This window comes from Linepithema humile, chromosome 2, assembly GCF_040581485.1.
Source record: "Linepithema humile isolate Giens D197 chromosome 2, Lhum_UNIL_v1.0, whole genome shotgun sequence".
In the NCBI taxonomy this organism is placed as follows: Eukaryota; Metazoa; Arthropoda; class Insecta; order Hymenoptera; family Formicidae; genus Linepithema; species Linepithema humile.
In genome coordinates, this window is record NC_090129.1 from 5,964,774 (window position 1) to 5,990,617 (window position 25,844).

At 34.4% G+C, this 25,844-nt stretch overlaps 1 protein-coding gene and 1 long non-coding RNA gene across 5 annotated transcripts in view; one reads left to right on the forward strand and one right to left on the reverse strand.

The window, feature by feature from the left end:
- The window catches only part of Nrx-1 (Neurexin 1), a 212,125-nt gene that overhangs the window by 77,599 nt on the left and 108,682 nt on the right, over positions 1-25,844 (forward strand). For 3 of the 4 annotated variants that reach the window (XM_067349190.1, XM_067349191.1, XM_067349194.1), the window contains exons 3-6: positions 3,572-3,713; positions 7,226-7,285; positions 19,860-20,003; positions 23,969-24,129. In XM_067349190.1, the coding sequence (XP_067205291.1) occupies positions 3,572-3,713; positions 7,226-7,285; positions 19,860-20,003; positions 23,969-24,129 (507 nt within the window). The remainder of the gene's footprint in view (positions 1-3,571; positions 3,714-7,225; positions 7,286-19,859; positions 20,004-23,968; positions 24,130-25,844) is intronic. The other variant, XM_067349193.1, reaches the window with a different exon arrangement.
- LOC136997822 (uncharacterized) lies at positions 10,688-12,912 on the reverse strand. The gene is made up of 3 exons (XR_010888468.1): positions 12,416-12,912; positions 11,074-11,298; positions 10,688-10,804 (listed from the first exon to the last, which is right to left on the reverse strand). It is a non-coding gene; the product is annotated as an uncharacterized lncRNA (long non-coding RNA).

Genomic DNA, 25,844 nt, shown 5'->3' on the forward strand with positions numbered 1-25,844 from the left:
GCATCGAAATCATGAAACTATATTATGTTACTAGGAAAAGGGAGGTCAGAAATGGCTAAGCCGGGGTCATATCGAAAATGCAATTTGCCGCGACTAGACGTCAATTAGCTTTTCTCGCAGGAAATCTCGTTAACAATCCGCTGCACCGCATGGTCTAGTATGATTAATGCGGTCGACTCGTTAAGCAGGCTTGGTGGCCGTATTTGTGCAGACTGCATTCGTTACTTTAAATCTTTTTACTTTTCTACTTTACGTGGAAATAGATATCAGTTAAATACATATACAGGCTGTTTCACAACGCGTAATAGTATTTTAATAACAGTTTTACTAGAATCCGCAGTTTATTTTTCTTTGGAAAAAATATTAAGAAAAATTATAATTATTATAAATTTTCAAACAATCATAGCGTCTACCATATTCATTGTTTGATATGTTCTTTAATTCAATATTACAATTTAAGAAAAATATTTAAAAAATTTTAAAATGTTTATAGTAAAAATATTTAGAGAAGGGAGGAAGGTAAAAATATTCAATATTATTATATTACAATATTGTAATTACTGCGAGAGACAAGTATAGACTGAAAATTTGTTTTGAGATTGATTATTATTAAATTGTTGAGGTTGGTTATTATTAAATTCTCTCTTTAATATTTAAACTAATTTTGCGTATCAAAGATAGGTATCTATGTTCAGTATGTCGTAAAGAAAGTATAAATCTAAGTTGAGAATTGCGTTCACGAATTTGGAATTGCACACTTTGCATAGAACTGCATCTTATAACATTAGCAACATCTGTGAATTTGGAACGTATATCTAATAAGTATTCCTCAATAATCGAAGATTAAGAAAAAAATTTAATTTTACAAGCATATGCTGCCATTTACATATTCAATGCACGCCCTGAGGTTAACCCATATCGCTTCATGTCGTTTCGCGTCATCGCTAAGATTACTATTCCGTATCCTTCGATGGCCATTTGCCAACTTTGGAACCCAGTCGGGCCGCAATAATAGAGCACATACCCCGCGATTGACCTCATGACCCGACACGTGCAACCGCATTGCTTTACTGGTTAAATCCTTTGCGATCGAACCGTCATGAAAGAAATATCGGAAAAGATTTTTCAATAGCTAAAAATGTGTTACCTAATAATTCATTATCTTAGAAGGAAAAATTACTATTACAAATTCAACTCATTTTATGGCCCGTCGCTCTTCGAGAAAGAGCGATGCTGCGAGCAGCATTTTGCCGCAAACGCGCGAGTGATTTTCTTGCGGATAGAAAATTACGTTGCATCCTTGAGAGCGCAAATAGGAGTTCAAATATTTATATCCGCCGGCCAATAAGTACGCAGAACTTCGTCGGCGGAAGTTCGCATCGCGAGCGAGAGATCTCCGTAGTTATCAGCCTTATCAACCAGATTTGCGAGCGTTCCTTGCGAACAGCTACATTTATTCGTTAATTCGACGCTGCTTTCGCGAAGGTTAAGAATGTGTTTCAACTGACCTCTAACTTTTGTCGAAAATACCGGAGAATTCTTTGCGGAAACAGATATTTTTTTAGTCGCCGTGAGTATAATAGCGCTTTTGCGTTTGAAATTTGTGAGAAAACCTTACGAAGAAAATTGTTCATGGATAAATTGTAGTTTCTTTTTTCTTCTCTTTCTTCTCCTTTCCCTCTTTTCGTTGTTTGGTTTGCGTATTGTAAACTTGGCATTGGAATTTTGATCAATAACAAAGTTTGAAGTACTTAAGTTGGAATGCGTGACGTCAATGTTTTGATTCTACGACTGAGAAATTCCAATCCCCGCTGGTGGGAATTACGAAGTAGTATAAATAGGAAAGATAAATAACTCCGAAGTTAGTATGTGGTTGTCGAATGGTGCGATAGCTTCATCCCCTCGTCATATTATGTGAGCATACTTAGAAGATATTTAGAATACTTAGATACCTAGAAGTATCGTTTTTGCGTTGTTATTATTGCGAGTAGTTTCCTTTCAGTGCTGATTTACTTTATATTTCGGCTTTTGCCGAATAGTAGTTTTTTGATATTTCCTTTATGATATTTCCCTCAGAACCATATTCGGTGAGCAGTAACTGGAGCGGTCACTTAGCGTGTATTTCCCTTTGTGACTGCACCCTTCAGTACTGACCACAGAAGTTCAAAGAATTTAACCTTCTTTCACAAATTTGAAAGGTTTAGTGATTAAATTTGCACTCAAATACAAATATATTACGTTCAAATGTACATAAATTAATAACCAATATAAATTTGTTCATCAAATATAACTAATTTCCTGATATTTTGCACAATGTAACTATTTATTTCGGATACAGCGGATACTTTTATTTGATTCGAATCAAATTAGAACAAGATTAATGTTGAGGGAGAGAGAGAAAGAGAGAATTTGGGAATTAGATCACTTATTCACATAGTGCAAAGAGCATCCAGAAAAGTCAGTTGTAGTTGGCTTCACTGGGAGTGAAAAAATCCCGTTTGCGAGACTTAAAACGCGACGGTGCGTGTGGTAAAGTGAGTTGCGGTGCTGAAAGTGCACTGTCAAGGTAAATGAAACGTAAAAAAAAATGTTTACTGCAGAGGCGCGTACCGCGTTCGTTTATTATTCGTCGCTCCGAAGAACGGCGCGTAAGCTCGCGAAATAAAGATAAATGTAAATTGAGAAAATGCGGAGCTGTTCTTCAAACTAAAGTACGCTATTTTTCTGCTTTCTCTTTAATTTTCGCTACTACGTAATATCACAATAAATATTGCAAACGATATTATAGGATATATCAAATATATTATTTATTATTTATTTCAGTGAAACAGCGGATGTATGTAGATATAAGAAAATAAATTTTATAAATACGTTAGATGCACTGTTTTACAGTTTATTAAATAGTTACATACAACCGCATTATCAAATACTTGAAATACTGTAGCAAAAAAATAGGGAATAGTAAAAGTTTTACTTTGAGTTTGTCTTTCTTTTTCGCACATCAAACCTTTCTCGGATTTATATTACTATAACTAGTATATCTATGCGGGAAGTCAATTTTATGATACAAATATTGCAATACGCAATAATAATAATTTGACAGCATTTATAATCGTAAGACATTCTTCAAGGATATTTTTTAATTTAATTGTTGTGCGAATAAAAATGGTTTCTTGTCTGACGTACATACAACGTATATCATAATGTTTTTAATTTGATAATAAGTTATAAAGTTATTTTTTCTTCTATATTTTGTCCTTTATACATTCAGCTGTACTACATGTTAATTTAATTACGTTTGGAATAGTGCTTTGTCGATAATTGTCTATAATAAGATGCAATTTGATGGCAGATAGCGGGAACTTTTCTTTCGCGTGTACAATGCAAACTTTTAAATTATAGAGTGCTTATTAAATTAATAATTCAAAATTATAATGTTACTGTTTATATCTCATTAATGACCCCATTACCAAAAGTGTGTTCCATATTATTTGAATGTTCGCGTTAATAATTTGAGTATTCCAGTTTAATAATTACATGTTGTAACGTTGCAATGTGATGTCTGTTACAGAGTTTACGCAACATGGTGAATACGACGGACGCTTGCGAGACCCGCGATCCGTGTCAGCATGGTGGCATTTGCATTTCTACGGACAGCGGACCGATCTGCGAATGTCGCACCGGTGATTACGAGGGTGCATACTGTGAAAAAGGTTAGTGAACTCATCATATATTCTGAAGCCTTAAATTAATTAAAGAGAACAATCACAAATTAAAGTAGAAAAAATCAGTTATATTATCTTTTATTAAAAGAATTTTGTTGACGTTAAGATTGATAAACGTTTTACTTTTTCTATGCAGCATTAATATAATATTGAAAATATTTTCTGTATCTTTCAACAAGAAAGCAGAAATATTTTAGCGCTTATTACGATTTCGAAATTATAAAAATTTAATCTATTAATTTTAAAATGTCGAATAATTCGATTTATCAAATTTATTAAAGGCATTCCATATTTTTGCGTAAGTTGTATTCAATTTCAGCTTTGACAGCTTTTACATCCGTATAAATTGGTTTTGTGTTGCTTTGATATTATTTTTACCTCTCTTCATTTCAATCTACATTTTGCCATTTTATGAATTTGCATGCGATCCGCAATATTCTTTCGATTTTTGTACCTTTCGATTTAATTGTCAATAATTTATTAACATCGCAGATTCTGTTCTATTTAAAAATATCAATCACACTCGCACAAAGTCACATAGTAAATTTTTCTCTCAAATATTCATATTTCGTTATAGTTTGCATTCTGTCGCACAACAAATGTGTCACGCAGTTGTTTTAACAACAACTATTCTTTGTCCTTTCTCATTACTCAATTGATGCCTCGTTGCTTTTAATGATAAAATACTTGGACACAACTTTCACGCACATTTCTCGTTAACTCCATATTCGCATTTGTGATCGAGAAAACTCACGTCGCTTAATGAGGCATAATTGCTGGTAGAAATAATAGAACGATTCAAAATGATTTTTCCCTCTCTTAAACCACCGGCAATTAGAGAAGCCGAGCAAGTCTGAGTCGTTCCAAGACGTTTCACCGATAATTACAATCAGATTTCTTCCTCGTTAATGAGGTGCGCGCATAAGGAGTCGTTAACGGAGGCGATTCAGAAGTCGCGAACAAGAGTGATGAAATATGCGAAAATTGTTCATTATACATATATTTGTTCTCGCCATTCGTTCGATGAATGGGAGAATGATCAATTATGTTGAAAGGAACTTAAAGTTTGTTTTAATAATTTAAAAAGATTCTTCTTTTGGAATCTTAAAATTTTACGCAAACAATAAACATTGAAGTACATTAGAAGAATTACTGTAGGTTATTGCAAGGAATTTGATTCTATTGTATTTTTTTTTGGCGTGTTGAAGCAAGAATTCTAATTGTTGTGAATATATTATGATTGACTTCCAACATCAATGCTTTTCTGTCTTTATCAATCAAAATACTTCATTTAGAAATATTAATAGAATGGAGAATATGAAATAAATTCTATGGATTTGCAGTGAGCACTTTTGGTATACGAGTACGGGTTTTTTACAGAATTCAGAAAGCAGTGCACTCGACAGATTTAACGGAGAGCGAGATTACATTTCGCGGGGATAAGCAACATACCGGATTTACTTTAATTGCGATTTACTCTCCGCGATAAAATTTTGCGTTTCCTCGAGCTTTTCGCGAACTTTGTTCGCAAAAAAGAGCGTTTTCGAGCGTGCGTTAATAATAATTTTACTATCCTGCGGGTTTTCTATTTTCCATTATTAGATGTAACAGTATGACATATCTATTGTATAATACAAGTCACTGTAAATTATTTAAGTGATAAAATCTTGCAATCTCATATAATCAAGAAACAAATATGCAAAATTGTCGTTTATATTTTTATTAATTATGCATTATAACTTCTTGATCAATTATTCTTTCTACTATTGAAAGAAAATCTTGATGCGATAAGCAAATATACGAAATTAAATCGTTTTGCAATTCACGATATTGAGAATAGAGTTTATCGTGGAAAAAAGAATGTCTTTATGTCCCGAATAAACAATTTCCCTTTACAGGAGATTGCAACGTGGAATGTTTATTCAAAGGCTCACTTCACTGATAATTGCGAATCTTTGCGAACTCACGGTCGAGTCTTTTGTTGCTACTGAGACATCGTCCAGAAGAACGTGAAACTTCAAAGACACGACTCTTCGCAAAAGGGAGGACAATTTCATTTTAATTCCTCTCTTAACAGCTTTTTGCACGGCGCGATTGTCCTCGTCGTACCTGACAGGCACAGTCGTTATACGCGATATAATGTAATTTCCAGCCTTAATGACCATGTTGAAACGAATGGAGGAAAAAGGGAGAAGAAGAAACAGGATAGAGAAAGGATGAGAGTGTTACAGACGCGTAAGATAAAATAGCGTAGCTAGAAACGAGGGTTGAAGCACAAAGAAAAAGGCAGTTCAGAATTTATTAGGGTCAAAATAATCAGTCTACCGGGATTTCTTAACAAATATCGTGGGAAATTGAATGCTGCTAACGCAAGAGAAAAGAAAAAGTACATGTATATGTAATAGAAAAAAAAGAGCAAAAAAAGACGATTTGACTAAGTAATGAATTATATCGTCTAACAAATCTAGTAAGGAATACATGTAAATTTAAATCTGTAATAACTAATTAATTTTGTAGTTATTCCGGATCTTAAAAAATAGTTGCAAAGAGTGCGGTAATAATTTAAAAAATATGAAAAACTGAATCGACTGTAATAGAATCGTTATATTCGATAGATTCTGTTGTAAGTTAAAGTCGATAAAATAAGAAGAACAAGGCGCTCGTAATATTACAAAGTGAACTCTCGGTAATTTCTCGGTAATTCAGAATTCACAGGATGGTCGCTCTCGACGACTACTCATCGCACGCGCGCAGTTTTTATATCAATTATTTACTTTAACAATTAGGCCATATGGCTTTTTCTATGGTACATATTAACATTCTAGAAACTTGCAGAAGATTGCTCGCTAAACAGTCATCTCAACGGTTTTATCAAGAGAGAAGTAAAATATGACAAAATATGACAAGAACTTCGATATCTCGCACACCACAGTTTTTACAAGATGATAAAAAAAAAGATGTCAATAAATTTTTAATTCTTTCAGTAGTTTTACATTCAATTTCTGAATTATATAATTTCGTTAGAGATTTTTTCTGCAAAATATAAATCAGATAATTGTTAGCAAATACTTTATACAAAGGATATGTGGATTATGTTAATTTTAGAATTGAGCAAACCGAGTAATTATGGAATAGAATATAATATTATAAAACAAATTACGATAAATCGCTCATTTCTCATTTTATCTGTCTCAAGCTGTATAATCAAGAGTTTATACTCGCTACGAATCGTTATCTGAATAAAGTGATTCAACTTTGCCCGGCATTTCGCATCGAGAAACTTTGTTAGTTAACACTCGATATTCGCGTTTGTGGAACTGCCGGTACGGAAAGGTATAACAGTCGCTTGAAAGTTTTCAGCGCTTAAATTACCGAACGCTTAACACTATATTTCCTTTTTTTCTAGAAAATGTAAGAATCTTCCTGCGAGTGCGATCGACGCATGGTTTAGTTCTTTACTTTCTTCTTTACTTTCCTTCTTTCTTTCTGTTCTCGTATAGAAGCATGGAGCACGGTGCTGCCCACGGCAGGTGCTGGAGATTACTGGGCGTGGGATTACAGTGAGTCTCGCTAATTACAAATCCAAAGTATTCACGATAACATAATGTGGTGATGCTAGAGGTATCAGTACGAGTAATCAGTAGATTGTATAGTTATGCCGTTCCTATATATATATAGACCCTTTAAGTGCAGCCAAATAGATTCTTTATGAGCGCGAGATTGAGTGCAACGGCTTGGATGGTATAATTTATTGATAGAAAGGAAGTGATAAAGCTAATATTATTTATAGGTATCTAAATATTTAACTATATTTTTTTTTACGCGCAAGGGTATTCGAATTGTATGGAATTTTTTATTTTCCAAATGAACAGGATGTCCTATTTTAAATGTCTATATGCATATATGTATATATATATTTTTTTTAATTACACACACACACACACACACATGCATATAATTAATAAAAAAATATATATACATAATAACATTATAAAAACATAAATATTGCATGAGCAGTCATCTTGTTTATCTATCGATGTTTAGAACCATTGAGTAAACTACATATTTTATTTCTCCATTTTTATACATTTGCATACAAACCATTTAGATATTGTTAGCCACCCCGTGTAGCTCTCCCTATAGAATAGCAATATAAAAAATATCATCTACTACGTTAACACATTGCCGACCAAACGCTACAAGCGGATAGATCCACCTTTTGGTATCACGTTGTAATAAGCGCTTACAATTAGTACAAATACAGTAAGCGTCAATAACGTCGCTGTAATTCTAGATCTCGAACATCTTGCATTTGCAGAAAGCAATTATTCGTGAGTTATTTTATTAGGTAATATAATAATTTCTAAAAGAGTGATAAAATATTGTACATACAGAAGTTTGATACAGAAGATTCATAAAAGAAGAACGATAAAAGATTGATAAAATACATACAGAAGCGATAAAATATATACACGCTCTACGTAGGTAGAGTGGTGCTGTAACTCGAGTAGTTGGTGAAGTGTTAACTAGACCTCTTATAATACACGTAATAGTCAAACTTTACAACTTATCTGTCCACTTTAAATTTACGTACACAAGTAATTTGTTGTACTGAATGCAGTAATAATAAAATTGCCGTAAGGGATAAATCTCATATAAATTAAGAACAAACATTCATCATAAACCAATTAAAACGAATAAACATCACTCATATTCAACGCTCACAACAACGTTTTAATAAAAATTGAAGAAAAATCGAACGATGCACGATAAATAGAAACAAAATAGTGAACGAAATTATTCACAGATACAATAACAAATATCAACTATTGTTTGTTTCTTATTTGTTTTATTTTTGTTGATCATTAATCATAAAATTAATCTTATTTCTATGTGTTAATCATATTCATTAACCGGATTTTATCACATTTGTACTCTATATTGGTTTATATTTACTTTAGAAGAACCTTAATAATTATTTAAGCATTTACTTAATTCATTTAGGGATCTTTTTCGTTATTAAAACAGAAGTCTAATTGTGTTCATTGTAATGAACAGTAATCGATCGATAAAATATATCTAAAACTTTACAATGTTTTTTATTGGGAATTGTATTTTTTACGCATAAAATATTCATGATATTACGTATGCTTAGATAGAGAAAATGAAGGAAGATTTTATTTGAAATCTTTACGAGCGATCCATTGTTCCTAATCCAATTGTTTCTGATTACTTAATTATCGATAAACGAAGAAAATATTTATGATTACGATAATTGGTCTTCCTGCGAATAAATGAATACATATCTGTATTCGCGAATGCTTTGTTTGTTCAATATTGATGAGAAACGAAGCACGTGGATAAGTGATACATTCATCGCGTTAAAGCATTAAATTTCCGTTAGTGCAGTTTCAATCGGTATATAAGCTTACGACGTGGATCAGCGACGAAATCACGTAAATCACCAAGAACGCTCCGAGAGCTGTGCAGCGAAACACGTTTAAGCGGCGACGGCGACGGCGTGAACCTAAACGGAGGTTTAAGCGAGGCTAGGTCGGTCCGCGCATCAATGGCGGTTCTGCGTCAACAGTGTTTAGTCGCTAATTTGCATACCTCGCGAGGTACCAATGCATTCCGCTTGTCCGCTGGTTATACCCGGTTCCGAATTAGGCTTGTATGACTCAGGTACTCGAGAATCCGAACGTTCATAATGATCCGCAACATCGCACGATCGAGTTTACCTCCGAAACGGATGGAACGAAGGATTATCTGTAATTGAGGAGAAATTGCGAAATTTTTACTTTTGAGAGAATTTCCTGAGGAATTATAAGATTAAATTCAACAAATTACACAAGCGCTTTTGCACTTTTTCTTTCGATAATAATTATGAAAACATTGGTATCTATAAATGCAGGAATATTCCTCGATATTAAATTAAGCCATTGCAGATATACGCTATTGCTCGTAAGTATTTGTCGCCGTTGAATGTAGCCGCTATTATGCGCCGACGAGAGTATCCCCGACCAAGGGGTTAATAACACGGATTACGCTTCACCGCGCCCTTCGCGACTCACCTCGACCGTCGTCGCCCACGGTATCGCCGACAAAGGGTTATCCGCGTCCGGTCGGAAAATCCATTTTCCAACGGCGCGTCATCCGAGACGAGTAAAAAGCCCCACCCGGAAATAGTTGGATACGTTGCATCGGTAGGTGGAAAATGACAGATAGAGGATGGAGGGATTTCCGCGACGATAGTCGGTGTTAAAGTTCTCTTCACGACGGCACCGAGAGAACGTAATATTCTCTCTACGCGGGGTTTATGCCGCGACCGCACGCGTGGAGGGGGCATTTGTGGTGTGCGAAGGATTGCAACAGAAGTGGGCCGTCCGTGTGGATTATGAACGGCCGTTTTGTTACGTTGTTAGCAGATATATCCGACGCAACTACGAAGCAAGAGACGTTCACTAATTAAGTTTTTCGCGCGGAGTTTCGTGCACCACGTCACAGAGATCCCGGAAGAACAAACTCTCCATCCTCCGACAACGTGAAAGATATCTTCTTTGTCATGTTTCATTCTACTTTGAAGCACGATGATAAGCTCGTTGTAGTAAAAAATGGATTTTACCTTAATTATGGATCTGAATCTATTTGAATCTATCTAAATCTTTTTTCGTTTGTTTATTTTCTCTTTTGAAACTAAATTCGTTGAAAGCTTTTTATTTTTGGATTTTAATCATTCGAAAACGGTCTTGACATTCTTGAAACTTAATTTTAAATGCGCTAAAAAATTTGTATTGAAAAAGATAATTCGTGATTTTGAGACATCCCTTTTATACACTGTGTATTCAACGTTTTAAATTATACATCGAAGATCGATACTATGATATTAAAGCAGCGCGGCAACTCTCAAGTCCTTTGTTGTCTGGGCGACGAAGTGACGACAAGGAAAATAAGGTGAAAAGGGACTCGGAGCAATTACTCGTACGTTCCGGTTGCGAAGAATTATGGTCTCCAGTGCGGCAAACTCGCGACGAACTTTACCCGATCCTTAATTCCTTAACGCCTCAGCCGTGCTAAAACTGAGTAAGAGCGATATATAATTCATTAATGCACTCGTCGTCTACCATTCTGTTGATTATTAATGAATGCCAAAGGTTGAAAACAAATTTTGTAAGTTTGAATTGCATTAGTTCGCGTGATAACGACAGTTGGGTAAAAGTTAAAAGGGCTTTGAAAAAAGTGACATGCATACGATAATATTAATTATTATATAAAAACTATTATATGTAAGAAATAAAGTCATAAAATAATGTTCAAAAAAATATGTCGGACACGCAAATTAACTTACACAAATATTCCATGTCTCTTGACAAAAGAATCTTTTTTTTTGCGCAGATGAGAGTTTTAGCTTAGATTAGACTTTTTTATTACATTCGGCGGCTTGGACCACTTTGCATCCGCTGAGTCAATTGGGTCAGTAGGAGGAGGCGTTTGTGCCGGAGGAAAAGGGCTTTATTAAATTTTGAGGCTTAGGCCGGTTTTACACGTGCGGTCTGACGATTGCAATTTTCCGCTGCAACGATACAAAGAGACACAGTCAGCTATAAACGAGTTGTTTCCAATAACTATCGTCCTATAAGTAATCAATATTTATGAAGCGCACGATCTCGTTTGACGAGAGAAATCGGCATTTCGTGATAAGTGGAACCTAGTGAGCAAAATTATTAAAGAGCGGCGATAATTAACGACTGTACATATGTACATGTACCCGATTGAATTATCCGCATTGTGCACCACGGTCTGTGTTACGTGTATACATAGCATATAATATTATACCCAATGGCAGGATATTCGATAATGAGCATTTTGTAAACAGAACCATAATCCTTGTCGAAAACTAAAATAATTTTTTTCCCGATAAAAACATTAAAACAGGGTCATTTAATTAAACAAAATATTGATGATTATATTTCTCTATTCGTTATAAAATTGCAAAAAATGACTAGCGAATATTATATTTAGATAAAGAAATAATACCTACTCATGTTAATCCTTCAAGCGCGTCAATTATACGTTAACTCGTATGCATTGAGTCAACAAAAATCATTTCGATACAATACGTTGGTTTATATAAAATGTAAATATTGATTGTCTAATTGTGTGCGCCGATATTGCCCAAAATTAATTTACTTCAAACAGTCAAATTAAGTTTTTTTTTATACAATCCATAATTTTTTAATAAGAAAATATAATAAATATAATAGTATTATCAATAATAATTACTGTTTGACATTAAAACATTTGTAAATCTATTCACCAATTTTGGTTACCATTTTTCAATGTTTGTGAATTAATTCTATATTTTTTCAACCAGAGATCTAAAGTAAAAATCCAAACGTTTTTACATGTTCACAACTGTTGGTTTCACAACTATAATATTTATTCACATTATACCTCCATTTGTGTTAGAGCTTTTCAGTTTTTTTTTACAATAGATCATTTCAAACGAAATAGTTTTGGCATTGTAGTGCAAGAAGTGAATAACGACAATTTTCCATTTTTTTTGCGATCAATTTTATTAAGCGAGACTTTTTTTTCGCTATTTCGTTGAATGTCGTGCAAAATTTTCATTTCTTTCTCATCTCGCGCACTTATGTTCCACGAACGACCAATGCTTTATTCTCCAACACCTTGCTCCTCGGAAATGGAAGCATCTCGCGTGCAGAAAAGAGAACAGCGAATTTCTATAGCGTCACAGTATGCACTACTTCTGAGATGAGAAAAAGTCCGTGTCGTTTCTCGCGGGATCTCGTTACTCCTCAAGGCTCTTCGAGAGATTACTCGGCTAATCCCGCATAGACGACAACCTCGAGGATGAGATCGAACGACAGCGTTAATGCCGCTTTTATCGCGCTATAAGAATTTATTAAATAGGTCACTGCAATGCTGCGTGACGCAGTTGCGTATACGACTGCAACGTTTCAATTCATTCAACGATGTTTAAATTTGTGAATAATTCTATGAGAAGAGATGTAGTATTTAATTTACTGTTTTTTTTTTTCGTATTATATAATTTACTTTATTTTTACTTTATTTCAAAAAATATACTGACATAAAAATGACAAAATATAAATTAGTATTTAACATGATACAATTTTTTCTTTATAAAATAGATTTGCTTTAATATTTTCGCTAAATTAAAAATATAAGAAATCTATTACTTTAAAAGATTATCCTTTTAGAAGATATTTTTAGATTTTATATTTGAAGTATATCATTAAACATTATTTGAATATTACGCAATATTAATGAAATTTTACATCTACGGACATTTTTTAATTTAAATTTTATTAATTTTTATTTCTATAAAAAAATGTTAAAAGGATTCGTTAGGATGTGTCTTGCGACTTGCTCGAAAATGTCGCGTGCGCAATTTCAAAGACAAGGTATTTACAGGCTTCTTATATAAATCAGGCTTTCGTCTAGAAGAAACTTTTTTAATATTCCGTCAAGCAGCTGGTGACAAGCATTTTTCGATAGGTGTCTTTTGATCGTTGCGACGCGACGAATTTACGCGAACGACCCGGGTACTTACGTCATTTTATATCCAGACGTCGTCTAGATTTATCGATTTCTCTAGTTCTTCGAGAGAATCCTTAACGTGAAAGCATAGTCGATTACTCGCGAGGCATCGTAGAACTTGTTTACGTTTATTGACTGCTCATACTTCTTACTATCATCACATACGCATATATACGGGGTGTTTCTGTGTAGACTATAGAGGATGACAAGTAACGACGAGAATTCTATTATATTTTATTAGGACATGAAAAATTCGATCAAAATTTTGTACTGTACCGCTCTGTATCATTTATGCTGGTTTTATAGTTATTACAGGTTTCTCTACAACGAAAATTATTAGGAAAATGTTTACAATGCAAGACGAAAATTATTTTAAATCAGTTTATTTTATGATAAAAAAAAAACTAATGTTGAATCAATGATTGAATTTATGCGACGTGCAAGCGCCAAGCTTCGGAACGTCTTACAGAAGGATGCAGACTGCATCCTTGCGGGATCTCACCTTGAAAGTCTTTGGCAGTATAGTTGCCGTGATGCTTGTTATGCAAGTGGTCGCGACCAATGCAGCAGGACGTGGACCGAGAGTTCCGTCACTCGCAGAACTCAATATGACCGGGATTGCTAAAGCCCGGGCGCACACAATCGCTCGGGTTCGCGCGCCGCAGTATACGACTGGTAATTTCCATCGTGTTCTGTCGGCGAATCTGCAGTGGCACCTCTCGTCACGCGCTCATGCGTGGAATTGGTGTTCCACTGCGTCGCCTTGCCCTGATAACTTGTTCTCGCGCACTTTGTTCCGACTATGAGTTTACTCAATTCCATCGCATACGCAACCAAGGGCGCAATATGAATTTTTTCTCCATCTGTGGAGTTCTTTTTATAAACGATTTTTTTTTCTTTCTTCCTTCTTTTACGAGAAAAACTAGTTAGGTTGTTATAAAAGTAATTTATATTATTGTATATGATTATTGAACATTTGTTAATGAAAATTGATACAACAAACATAGAACGATTATATAAATATTACGATTTGCATAATAAATATCTGCAATGAATATCGACTGCTTAATCGTATATCGGCATTCTCTAATTTTTGTCGTTATACTTTAATTATAATTCATAAATATCAATAATTATTAGATTAGAAATGTAAAAGTTAATATTTATTCGTCAATTGGAGATGATTGCAAAAAAGATGATCTTTATTTCGGTATAGAGAAACTTCACATTATTCGAAAAACATTGTAATTTACTTTATTTAAAAATTATTTCAATTTTCTAATTTATTTTAATCTTTCTTTATGATTAACGCAACGTTATCTCTTAAAAATTCAAAATTAAACTATTTATTAGTTGGCTTAAAAGTTCTTAAAACAAATTTTTTTTATCACTATTATTACACAATCTAGATAGAATATGTATTCTTGTGAACGACGTATCCTATTTTACGCTGATGTGATGCAATATACATGCTAATACGATTTTTGCCGGTTTATGAGAATACAAAAGATACTGTCGCGAAATTCTCTCTCCGACCCTTTGAAACTATTACGAAAGATGCCACGACGATTCTTCATCTATGAATTTCAAACGACTTTTTTCTATTGGAGCGGATAAAGCTCTTATAAGTTCCATAATTGCAATCAAAGAAGGAAGAATGTTGTAAAGAATGTTGTCAGAAGGAGGAAATAAGTAGTATAGCATTTTTCGTAAATACTATAAAAATATATTATGCACGATCGTCAATTTCACGTTACACCTGCGATTGTAATGTCATGCAGTTTTCTCGACATATTACACACTATTTTAAATGTGAGCAGTAGATTTCCTAAAGTCTCAGCTATAACATCAAAGATTTGTCCTCAACGGCAATATATTCTAAATAAAAGTTTATTGTTTTGAAGGATTTTCCGACTACAATATTCTCTATAATCAGGACAGAGAGCCGAGTTTTTTTTATGTTTATGATGCGGATGAGATTTTTGTGCAAGTTGTAACAGCAAACAAATCGTTCTTTAATCATAATTAAACTGGCAATAAACAACGAGTTTATTAAAACAAGTTTTAAATCGGAGAAAAGTACTGTTTTGCATAAAATTAATTCATCAGAACTAGCTCGAAAAAACAGAAAATTAATGTATAATTAATGGCATGTAAATATAAGCGTATTGTGTGACTTTTGCTGAATTTAATTTATTGTTTATTTTCTTTCACAATTTATAAGAATTTTATTTGCAATATATATAGGCATTTCATAAGAGATTATAGTATAAAAATAATTATACTTTTAGCAAGCACTAATTTCTCAGATTTTTTTAAATTCTAGCAAGGAATGTTAAATGAATAGATTAAACTTTAACGAATTATTGAAAAAATATTAATTTAACGTCTTATCAGCTCTAATAGATAATTGTTTTATATAAAAATATTACATTTAAACATTAGCGGATATTTTTAATTTAAATAACATTGATAAAGTCAATAATTAACATTTTTAATCTTATTGTATGTTAACGCACAAAAATTACATACTTTCTCTCTCTCTCTCTCTCTCTCTCTCTCTCTCTCTCTCTCTCTCTGTTTATTAAATACTTTATTATTACGTTTCGTTGTGGTGAAGGATTGCAAATTGCTTTCGCCGAAGGCACTTCTCGCTCGGAAAACCGTTTGCGAGGATTAACTCGGTAATCCTTTAAATGCACAGAGAATACGACGTGGAAAGATTCGAAAGTGCAGGAACTAAATAAATCGGACGATGTCCTTAGCACGCTTTTATCCGCGCAAACCGTTTAGATTTATTAAACCTATATATACTTTGCGCTGCCTTAAGGAAAAGCTTCGATACGGTTTATTTTAACTCCGGTTAGCATGTTTTCCAAAATTTAAGCTAAACAAATGAGCTTCATCGCTATTCGAGAGAAAAACAGATGAATTTTTCTTTTACAGACCAGTTATTACGTTAAACTAATATCTGCAATATTTATTTTACTAAAACATAACATTATTACACGCGCGCAATTTAGCTTTAAGAGTCAAGATAAACGATGCAAGAATTTCCACAGCCCTTCATTCAAGCACCATAGCACAATATATTAATTTGCTGCTTGATGAAGGTAAAAGCTCGTATGCGGTGCAAACTTTAATTTCTGATGTGTCATTCTGAAACAGAATTCCAAGTTGTTTTGATTATCCTGCTTGCCTCGGTAGGAAGCACGTACGACTGACCAGGGACTGTGTGGAACATAAAATATCAATATAAAATACTTAAATTACGCGTTGAACAAATTTAATATTTATTTGTCAAACTTATATTAAGACATTTTTCACAGGAAAGATTTAACAAAATCCAAAACAGAATAAGATATCCCACGAGCACCGTCAGTATCCTTATTAGTTCCTTCAGCTGTAATAAAATATAAAATTAATAACAGAACTTAGTAATCCTGCTCCGTAATGTTAACATTAATGTCAAAACATACATTTTATTAATTTTTATGTCTTAGAATTTTATATCATAACATTTGTTAAGTTAAATAATCATAAAAATTCGAATTTTAGACTTCTTTTTATTATACAATAATGTAATCACATGATTATCAAAAGCAATTATTTCTAAATAAGTAAATATGTCAACAATAAATAGCTGATTAAAAGTACTATCCTATAATCTAGCAAATCGAGCTGATAGCAACTATTTCGCATTGTTATGTTAAGTATCGAAAGGATTAATTTCGTTTTTGTAATTAATTTGATAATATCTTTTAAATTAATTACCCGAGATAAATGATTCTGGCTTTATCGTGTTAGACTCTTACTTTTCATATGACACTTCGCACGCGCGGCAACTTTTCCACGATAATTTTTTTGCGAGAGGCAACGAACGACTGACGATTTCATCGATCACTGGTCATTATAATCCCGAGTGATACCGAACGTAGATCGAAATCGACCGATGACACTGCCGTGTCGCAGACCGTGTGCTTTATGTAGGTCAATGCCCCGCTACGGCTGATTAGATTATATCCGCATTCTTACGCACGTCGGCACGCGCCGCGCCACGCGCCTCATGCGTTTTTTATCAAGCATTATCATATCATGCATGCTTACATCCGTATCTAATTAAAGCGGTGCACCTGCCAGATTTTCAAAACGCTGTAACTCAGCAAAAAAGTGACGTAGCGACATGCGATGAAAACTGATCTTCTCGGTTTTTCATGCTGCAGATTTTTATGCACACTGCACATGCTCTTATCACGATACACATATATGTATGTGTATTGCGCTCAGATAAACTTCGACATTTTACGTATCAAAATTGTTCGAACATATAAATGTATTTTTTTGATAGTGGCTGATTCAATTGATCTCGATACCGTTCGATGCGTCGTATCTCGATGCGTCGGTGTATTGCGATGTACAATGTCGCGATATAGTATTATTTACGCGCATATTTATAAAAATATTCATGATTATTTAACCAATGTTATGATATAAGATTCTAAGACATAAAAATGAATAAAATGTACATTTTAACATTAATGTTAACATCATCCGATTTGAATCGGTTTTTATTTAATTATAAATTACGTCGAATCTCTTGTTTCATTCTGGAATTTTAATTCTCGAGAGTACCGGATGCTTACCTCACAGCGTATTTATGCGCGATTGATGTTAATTATTCAGCACTTATGTGCGCAAGCACTGCGCAATCAGTCGATCGATTTAGTTGAGACGCCACAGAATGCCAAATAATCCCCAATGGAGCAAAACCAATCTCGGCAAATACTAATCTGTTGGATATCGCGTAATTATCTAGGCATGCGCACACAAGGTGCCACGTTTTATGACAATTATCTTGTGTTTATCGCCTGACATTCCAGGCAAAAGAAGAAAATATTTTCTTTTTCTATTTTTAAAAATAGACGAAGCTATAGCTGACGATGTTTTCGTGAAATCAAAATCGAATTTAAATTTGTCAGAGAATCCGTCATTAGTATTCTATGTTCTACAAGTTATTTGCTACTTAAAGTCGGTACAACAGTTTAACTTATTTGTGCGAAATATTTGCCTATCGAAAACTACATCTTTGTTTTTTATCGACTATTTTTGTATCGCATCTTTTATCACGCATTGACAAAGTCGTGCATAAATCGTAACTAAGCACGTCTTAGCGCAGCCGATATACACGCCTAATCCGTATTAATCGCCAGCCATTCATTAGGAAGTCAGCAATGGATGCCGCGTAATTCTGCACCTGGCGTACTCTCGCGATCAATCGCGCGCGCGTTTCTCTCTTACGATAAATCTTACCGCTAAATTGCTGCTATACGCCCGCAGAAGACAATGACCAAGTAAGCGCAACGGCTGCTGAGCTACGCTTATTTGTATTACCACAAATTGGCTTGAAAGAAACGCGGACGGCTTGACTGAAAGCAATCGAAGTAAACTTCTATATAGCTTTTTCGTAAGAAATATTGCCACGTGTATCAAACACATAAATCTGCGGGAGGAAAGTCAAAAAATAAAAGAAGCCTTTTGATTCTCGAATCAATTGAAAATGGCCCTTTACAATTTTATTTACCCCTCGTACATTATAGCGAACATCTTATATCTTTATAAATTTGTATTTTAATAAAACGGTCGTGCCACTTTCTCAGAGAATAAAAGCAAACTAAACTATTTTAGAATGAATTATTTATCAATATTTTCGAACGAAGAAGCTCGTAAAATTTGATTTATTTGATTGCAAAATATCAATCTTTTTTATACTTTAGAAACTTAACGCACTTCTTTTGCTTCAGATATTCCGTTTGAAACCTTCTTTCCGCCTTCTACTTGTTAAACATCAAGATCTCTCTGCTCGTTTCGGTCTCATCATTGTTCGCGATGCAAACAAGTCCCGACGGGAACACTTAATCGTATCTTGAGATTCTACTTGAGAAGGATCTTCCGGTCACCCGGTTATTTTTCATTTTCCATTGTTATCGCGCGACGAAACAAAGGTAAACGCGGTTGCACAAAAAGACCTTAAGACGGGTTTAATGGCGTTGGCGTGTCGCCAAATCACGGCGCGAGGTCGAATGCACCGATTGAAATGTTCATTACCGCCGCAAATCATCCAGCCGGTCTCTGCGGAAGGAAGAGCCGCCTGTACTATATATCCGCCACTTCGTATCTCTTTCAGCTCGCTCAACTACGCCAGAAACGAATAGCCGCGATAAATTCGCCCGCGTCGATTTTTCTCGAGAGGCGCGTCGCTTTCGCGCGAGATGATAGGTTGGAGTTCTCGGCGCTTATTACTGTGATTCACAAACTTATGAGAGAAGTGAAATGGGAAATCTCATCAGTTAGTTCAATTTTCGAAAGATGCAAAAAATGTTATGTATTTTCTGTGCCTATTTGTTAATAATTTTTGTGAAATTATAAACGATGTTTTATAAAATTTTCTTATATTATTTAAGTTAGAATGGGTAAATTTCTAACTGGGTATCTTTCAATTTGTGACGATTTGATATGCTCATTTTACTTTGATTTGATGTTTTCTTGTTCCAGACAAAGCTCCTTCGGAAGCGTCCTTCAGAGGAACTGAGTATCTCACAATAAATTTGAGTAAAGGAGAACCAGTACTCAGTACACAGGAATCTATAAGCCTCCAGTTCAAAACTAGACAACCGAATGGACTTTTATTTTATTCCGGTAAGTACTTCTCGTATTTTTGAGATGAATGATTTCCCTCATCTATCATAATAACTTTCCTCTAATAATAAATAGTAATTTTACTTCTCTGTTCAATTTAGTATTCAATTCAATTTTTCAATATTTAACACCAGAATGTTTGATATAAAATTAAGAATATGAAAATAATGATTGGAAGTATGATTTACCAAGAAAAGGATTTTTTTTAAAGAAATTTCCTATTTCATGAAGTTCAACTAAAAATAGAAATAGCCACGATAATCAAATATTTATAATATATCTCATTATGTTACATATTGTTATAAATTTTTTATTCTGGACGCGAACGCTCAATCTTAGAAATGCATGATTAATTGAAAACAATTGAGAAGGATCTACAATGGAATCGTATTTAATCAAGTAACTTACGGACGGCCGGATATCCTTCGAGAGAACGTAGATAGACAATGGCACCATCTTGGACAATGGTCGCATATTAAATCTTTGCGGTAGCTCCTTCTCTCGTGGCGACATTATAGCCAATTAGAACGTTTCAGTAATTTAAGTCCCAGACGTTCAATCAATCGAAGAAATTTTCAGTCTCTCTCTTTCTCTCTGTCTCTGTATTCTTTTTTCCGCTTACAATTTTCATTGTTCTCTTGCTGTACCTTGTATTTTAGGACGGTATTGTACCGGCTTTTGCTCGACCTCGATTAATCTCGAATCTAAAAGTGTTTCGTGTAGTTTCCTGAACAGGATAGTGCATGTCGTGTACGTTATCAGCTTAAGTTATCGAAAACCGATTGTATTATTTAATCTATCTCAGTAACACACCTGAGAGTAGTTTTATTTTAACAATTATAAGATTTTTAACTTTAAATTTAGCTCCAACAAAATTTTAGACATATTAAATATTTAAAAAAAATAAACAATGCAAAAATTGTTTGAGTTTTGTGCAATATAAAACTATTTTTTAAAGACAAATATCGAGAGAAAAACAAGAGTAAAAAGTGGCAAATGTTTGAAGCCAAAATTTATTTATAGAAAATAAGTTTGGACATGGAAAACGAGTCATGAAAATTTATTTTGCAATTTATCTCAAATGTATGCGTGCGAGAACTTTAACATGATAGAAAAATACACATGGACGGCATTTAATAAAATTTTTAGAAAGAAGAACGAGATAGAAACAAAGAAAAAAAAAGAAAGAGAGAGAGAAAAACAAAGTAAGCTGAGATAAAAGTTCCATTCTTACGCTTGTATTTCAATGAAATTTTCAATGATTCGAAGTTATCGTACCTTTATTATGCTAATTATCGCTTCATCTAGTTCTGCACATGAACCCTCAGTTTATCTTATATACTTACGTAATGAACGGTAGAATCAGTGCAGCCAAGATGGCAAGACTGCACCATCCGCAGTAAAAGGAGGAGTTTGCATCTCCGTTCCGGTTGCAACGGCAACTCGAAACCTATATATCGGAGCCGCAATGCCGTACCACACACGCGCGCACTCGCACACGTTACATACGGCACACACGTAGCACTCGTTTCTCTATCTTGCATCCCGCACAGCATACTCGCCCCAGGTCGCTCATTTGTTCTTGAGATAAGCTATAACGTAGCTGCGGCTGCAGAATCGTGCAATTTGGATTTCGCGTATTTTCATTGGACGCAATAATTATCGTGCCGCGTAATTTTTTATTCCTCAAAATTATGATCTTGCTTCGCAGAAATAGCGAAACAAACGGAATAACTTCTTTCGAAAGTTTCATCTGTACGTGTCCGACTAGTTTGCTCTCTTACTACTTGCGCTTTCCATTTCCAGCTGGTTCGCGTGTCGAGCCGCGGTGCGTTAAATCCGCATTGAAATTGTTTCGCTTTCATGGCAACTATCTGCAATACAATTATGCAAAGATATTTCTCGAATAAAATAGAAGGGATTTGGGAATTTAAGCGGATGGTTTGTCCGGAGAATAATTGTGCAAAATATATTTGAATAACGAGCGACTAACGAGTAACAATTTGAAATTACGAAAGTATTGAAATATTTGTGAATAATTGAGATTATTGGATGTATTCCTGAATATATTATCGAGCAACAATTGTTAAAAATTTTGTTTGTTCTTTAATATTCATTAAATATTATTCATATTTATCAACTTAGCGTGTAGTGTGCATAGTATTTAGAAAAATGGGCCATTTATTTCCGTAAACGCGTTTTAACCAGGTGTAATCAAAACGGAAGCGCGCAGGAGATCGCTGTCGATTTTTCGCGGAACATCCGCCACACAGGCGCTATCTCGGCGACGCGTAGCGCGCGTTATCGCATTTATTTTCAGAGAGTGATTCGCGATGTGCATTGCGCAGCAAATAAACGAACGCGCAGTCACGCGAGCGAGAGTGCGATACGCGCGTAATGAACTTAGGCGCATGTAAATGCGCCGCGCCGGCAAGCAATTAAGTACGAAGTACCGTCTGCATCTTTTATACGCTCCAGTCTCCCGGCCGTCCGCGAGATAATTAGTATGCGGTCACGGGCCGATTTTAAAGTGACTGCAGCAATATCCGACGGTGGCGTTTGCGAGATTCACGAGCGTAACGACACGTCTGCGACCGTTTGTGCTCCCGACATGTCTTAAGCATCCTCTTTCTCCAGTAATGGCAAAAATAATGGTCTCTGTTTTATAAGAGAGAGGGCATACGTTCATGCTTTTTTTTTGTTTAAGAAGAAAATAAATAATAGAAGCGATTTTTAAAATAATTGAAGATTTTTTCCTTGACAATTTTTAAATTTAATCAAATGCGACAGATCGAAAAATTAAAAAACCATAACGATTTTTATATTATAAATGGCTTGATTGCACAATTTGAACATGTAAAGAAATTAACTGCTTTCTAATTGTTTCCAGCAGTAAATTACGCGTAAACGAACGCTTAAGAAAAGTGATAGATTTTATGGAAATACATATTATATTAAGAATGATTTCAAAAAGAATTTAAGAAATTTTCTATTATTCATCTTTAAGAACATTTTTCACGTTTTAAACGTAATTTTTAAATATCTCAGTGCTGCTTTTAAGAGTATGAATATTATGAAATTCCATTTTATTTTCAGTATCCGACGTGTTTTTGTTGTAGTATTGACAAATATATCTATGACACATCAGTCTATAAGACATTTAACAAATTATGATATTGTGCAGCGTAGAAATGAAAGCAGAAATAAAAAGTGCTCTTTATTTCTAATCTTACTTTCAATTGTCTTCGAAAAAAATGTAATTATTTCCATTGTGTAAACAAATACATACGTAAATGTATTCTAAATTGTATAAAAGTTTTTCATTACACTTTATATTGCTGACTGCCGTACACGTGTAACGTTTAATCGCAAAAATACACTCTCTATCAGCAGAATCATCTTAATCCTCCAACTTGTTACGAGCACAATGGCATAATCCGCGAGGATTTTGCCAAGCGAGCCGGGCACGATAATTATTAACGGCGATCGCCGGACGTTTTAACTGGTCGCCCGGATACTAAGTGCCCCGAAACTAATGGTTAAGCGGTCGTAATCGATTTATACGCGTCGCTTCGCGATATAATCCAGCGGGTGAATTTGACAAAAAATGGAGCGAGTGAGGCAAACCAATGGCGCGATGTCGCCGTGGGGATTAAAAAGTTGCATCGGAATCTGCGTGCGCTGTGGATTTTTTTCAGGCAGTGCGTGCGACGTTAACGCGTCAAAAGGGACCACGTTCAATAGACAGTAATGTCCCTGTCGCGCCAACACAAACGCGAGTGCAATGTCCATGACGATTCGAATCGAAAGGCTGCAAGCGTTTTTTTCCCGTTTTCGACAATTTCGCGTCAGCGTGTTGTCACGTTAATTTAACGACGCGTTATCTGCGTTTCGAGATTAAGATAAGAGTTTATCGGCGCGTGCAACACTCATGCTGACTTCATTAGTTCTGTTTTTAATTACAGGAGAGGGTGATGATTATCTCACCGTGTCGCTGAGAGACGGAGGCGCCGCGGTCGGGATGACGTTGGCCAAAGGAAGATTGGATCTGCACATAAAACCGGCCAGGGTGCGGTTCGACGATAATCAATGGCACAAAATCGTCGTCCACAGGAAAGTTCAAGAGGTAACAATCATGTTTCTAAATTATTTTATCCATACAAGCAAACTCGAATAACAATACTCTTAAAAAATATCTATCGCCTTTATTGCAATAAAACAATACTCTTTATCGCGCACGTATAACAATGAGTTATTTATTAAATATTTTATGATTTTTGCAATATCAAAAAGTGAAAAATATTATTAAAAGTATTTTACGATAGTGATTGCCTGAAGCTGATTCAATCACATTTATAAAAAAACGTATTGTTTAAAAGAAATGAAATTCTGTATTTATATTACACAGATTGGAATACAATTTGATTTCAAATAAAATAACATTACAATTGTTAAATTTTGACATTATATGGTGAATTCAATATTCATTGAAAGATGCCGCAACATTTTGATTGAGAAAAAATCAGGTTTTGAATTTAAAAAAAAAAAAAAAACATTTAACTTTGGAATATTTAAGCTTTTTAAAGTTAACACGAATTAATGCAATACTTGCATTGTAACAAGATCTAGTACATTAAAGTGGCTTTCGAATAAGCTTGTTTGGATTAAGCGTTAAATACTGATTTAAAGATAGAATTCAATTCAGAACTCAGTTGTCTTGGGAGATAGAAATTATCCAATATTCAGTACAACTATTTGATGTGTCTAAGTATATATTCTCAGCTTGTCTTTCACTTTTAAATGTCCAATTTTAATGACCGGAAAGTAGAAAATCCGATACTGTCGGGACATTGAAGGCGTTAAATTTTCACACTGTCCCGATCCAAATGGATCGACGAACGGACGTGAGAGCAATTTCGTTAATGTCGTGGGTATATACTGGCATTCATTGCGCATTACGCGCAGTAGAATAGATAACGTAATTATTTGCGCGTTGCCATCGCGAGTTCCGTGAACTGCAGAACGATGTGAGTTTGTCAGTTTATCACCGCAAAATATTGGCATCCCTTGTCGAATTGTAACGCAGATTCGCTGCGATAATTACTGTAAGCTAATATTTGTTCAGGAATCTGTTAACTTTGTGCGAAATACGTTGTAAATTGATAACATAATTTCACTTGCACGTCTCATTTGTAACAGAAAAAGCATTAAAATTGTTAATTAAATTATCTACTAACGCGTTCTATCAGTAAAAGGCATCTGAGGTCATTTGAAGAAAAAAATTTTTATACAAAAATATCAAGACTACAATAGTTTTCAAGTGGAAAGTGTTTAAATTATTACACTTGAAACTCTTAACATTAGAGCATTTATCGAATATTTATCGAAATTGAGATAAAATCGAGAGTTTAAAATATAAAGTATAAAGTTTAAAAATAAAATTAGGCGTCAGTTTTTATATCTTTTTTCTACATAATCTCACAAAATTTGATATCCAAATTTCAAGTTGGAAAAGTTCTAACACTTAGTTTTAGAAAGTCCTTTGTTTCGCTTATGAAATTATAATATAGAAGCTATGAGTGTCTCAATATCTTTCTTTTTGGTAAAAGAAAAGTCAACTTGGCAAAGGATCCGCAATTCAAAGTTAAAAGTGCGCTCAATGATGGACATTCTATATATGGATTTTTCCAAGTTTATCTATACTTTTGTTCAGCACTTTGTTGCCACGTATCGAGTTGGGAGCCACTTCGCGTTCTATGCATGCACGATTTAAGACTTGCGGATACGCAACGCGTGAATTAGGTCGAGAATATAGTCCCACTAATGTCTGCCGCTGCTTTG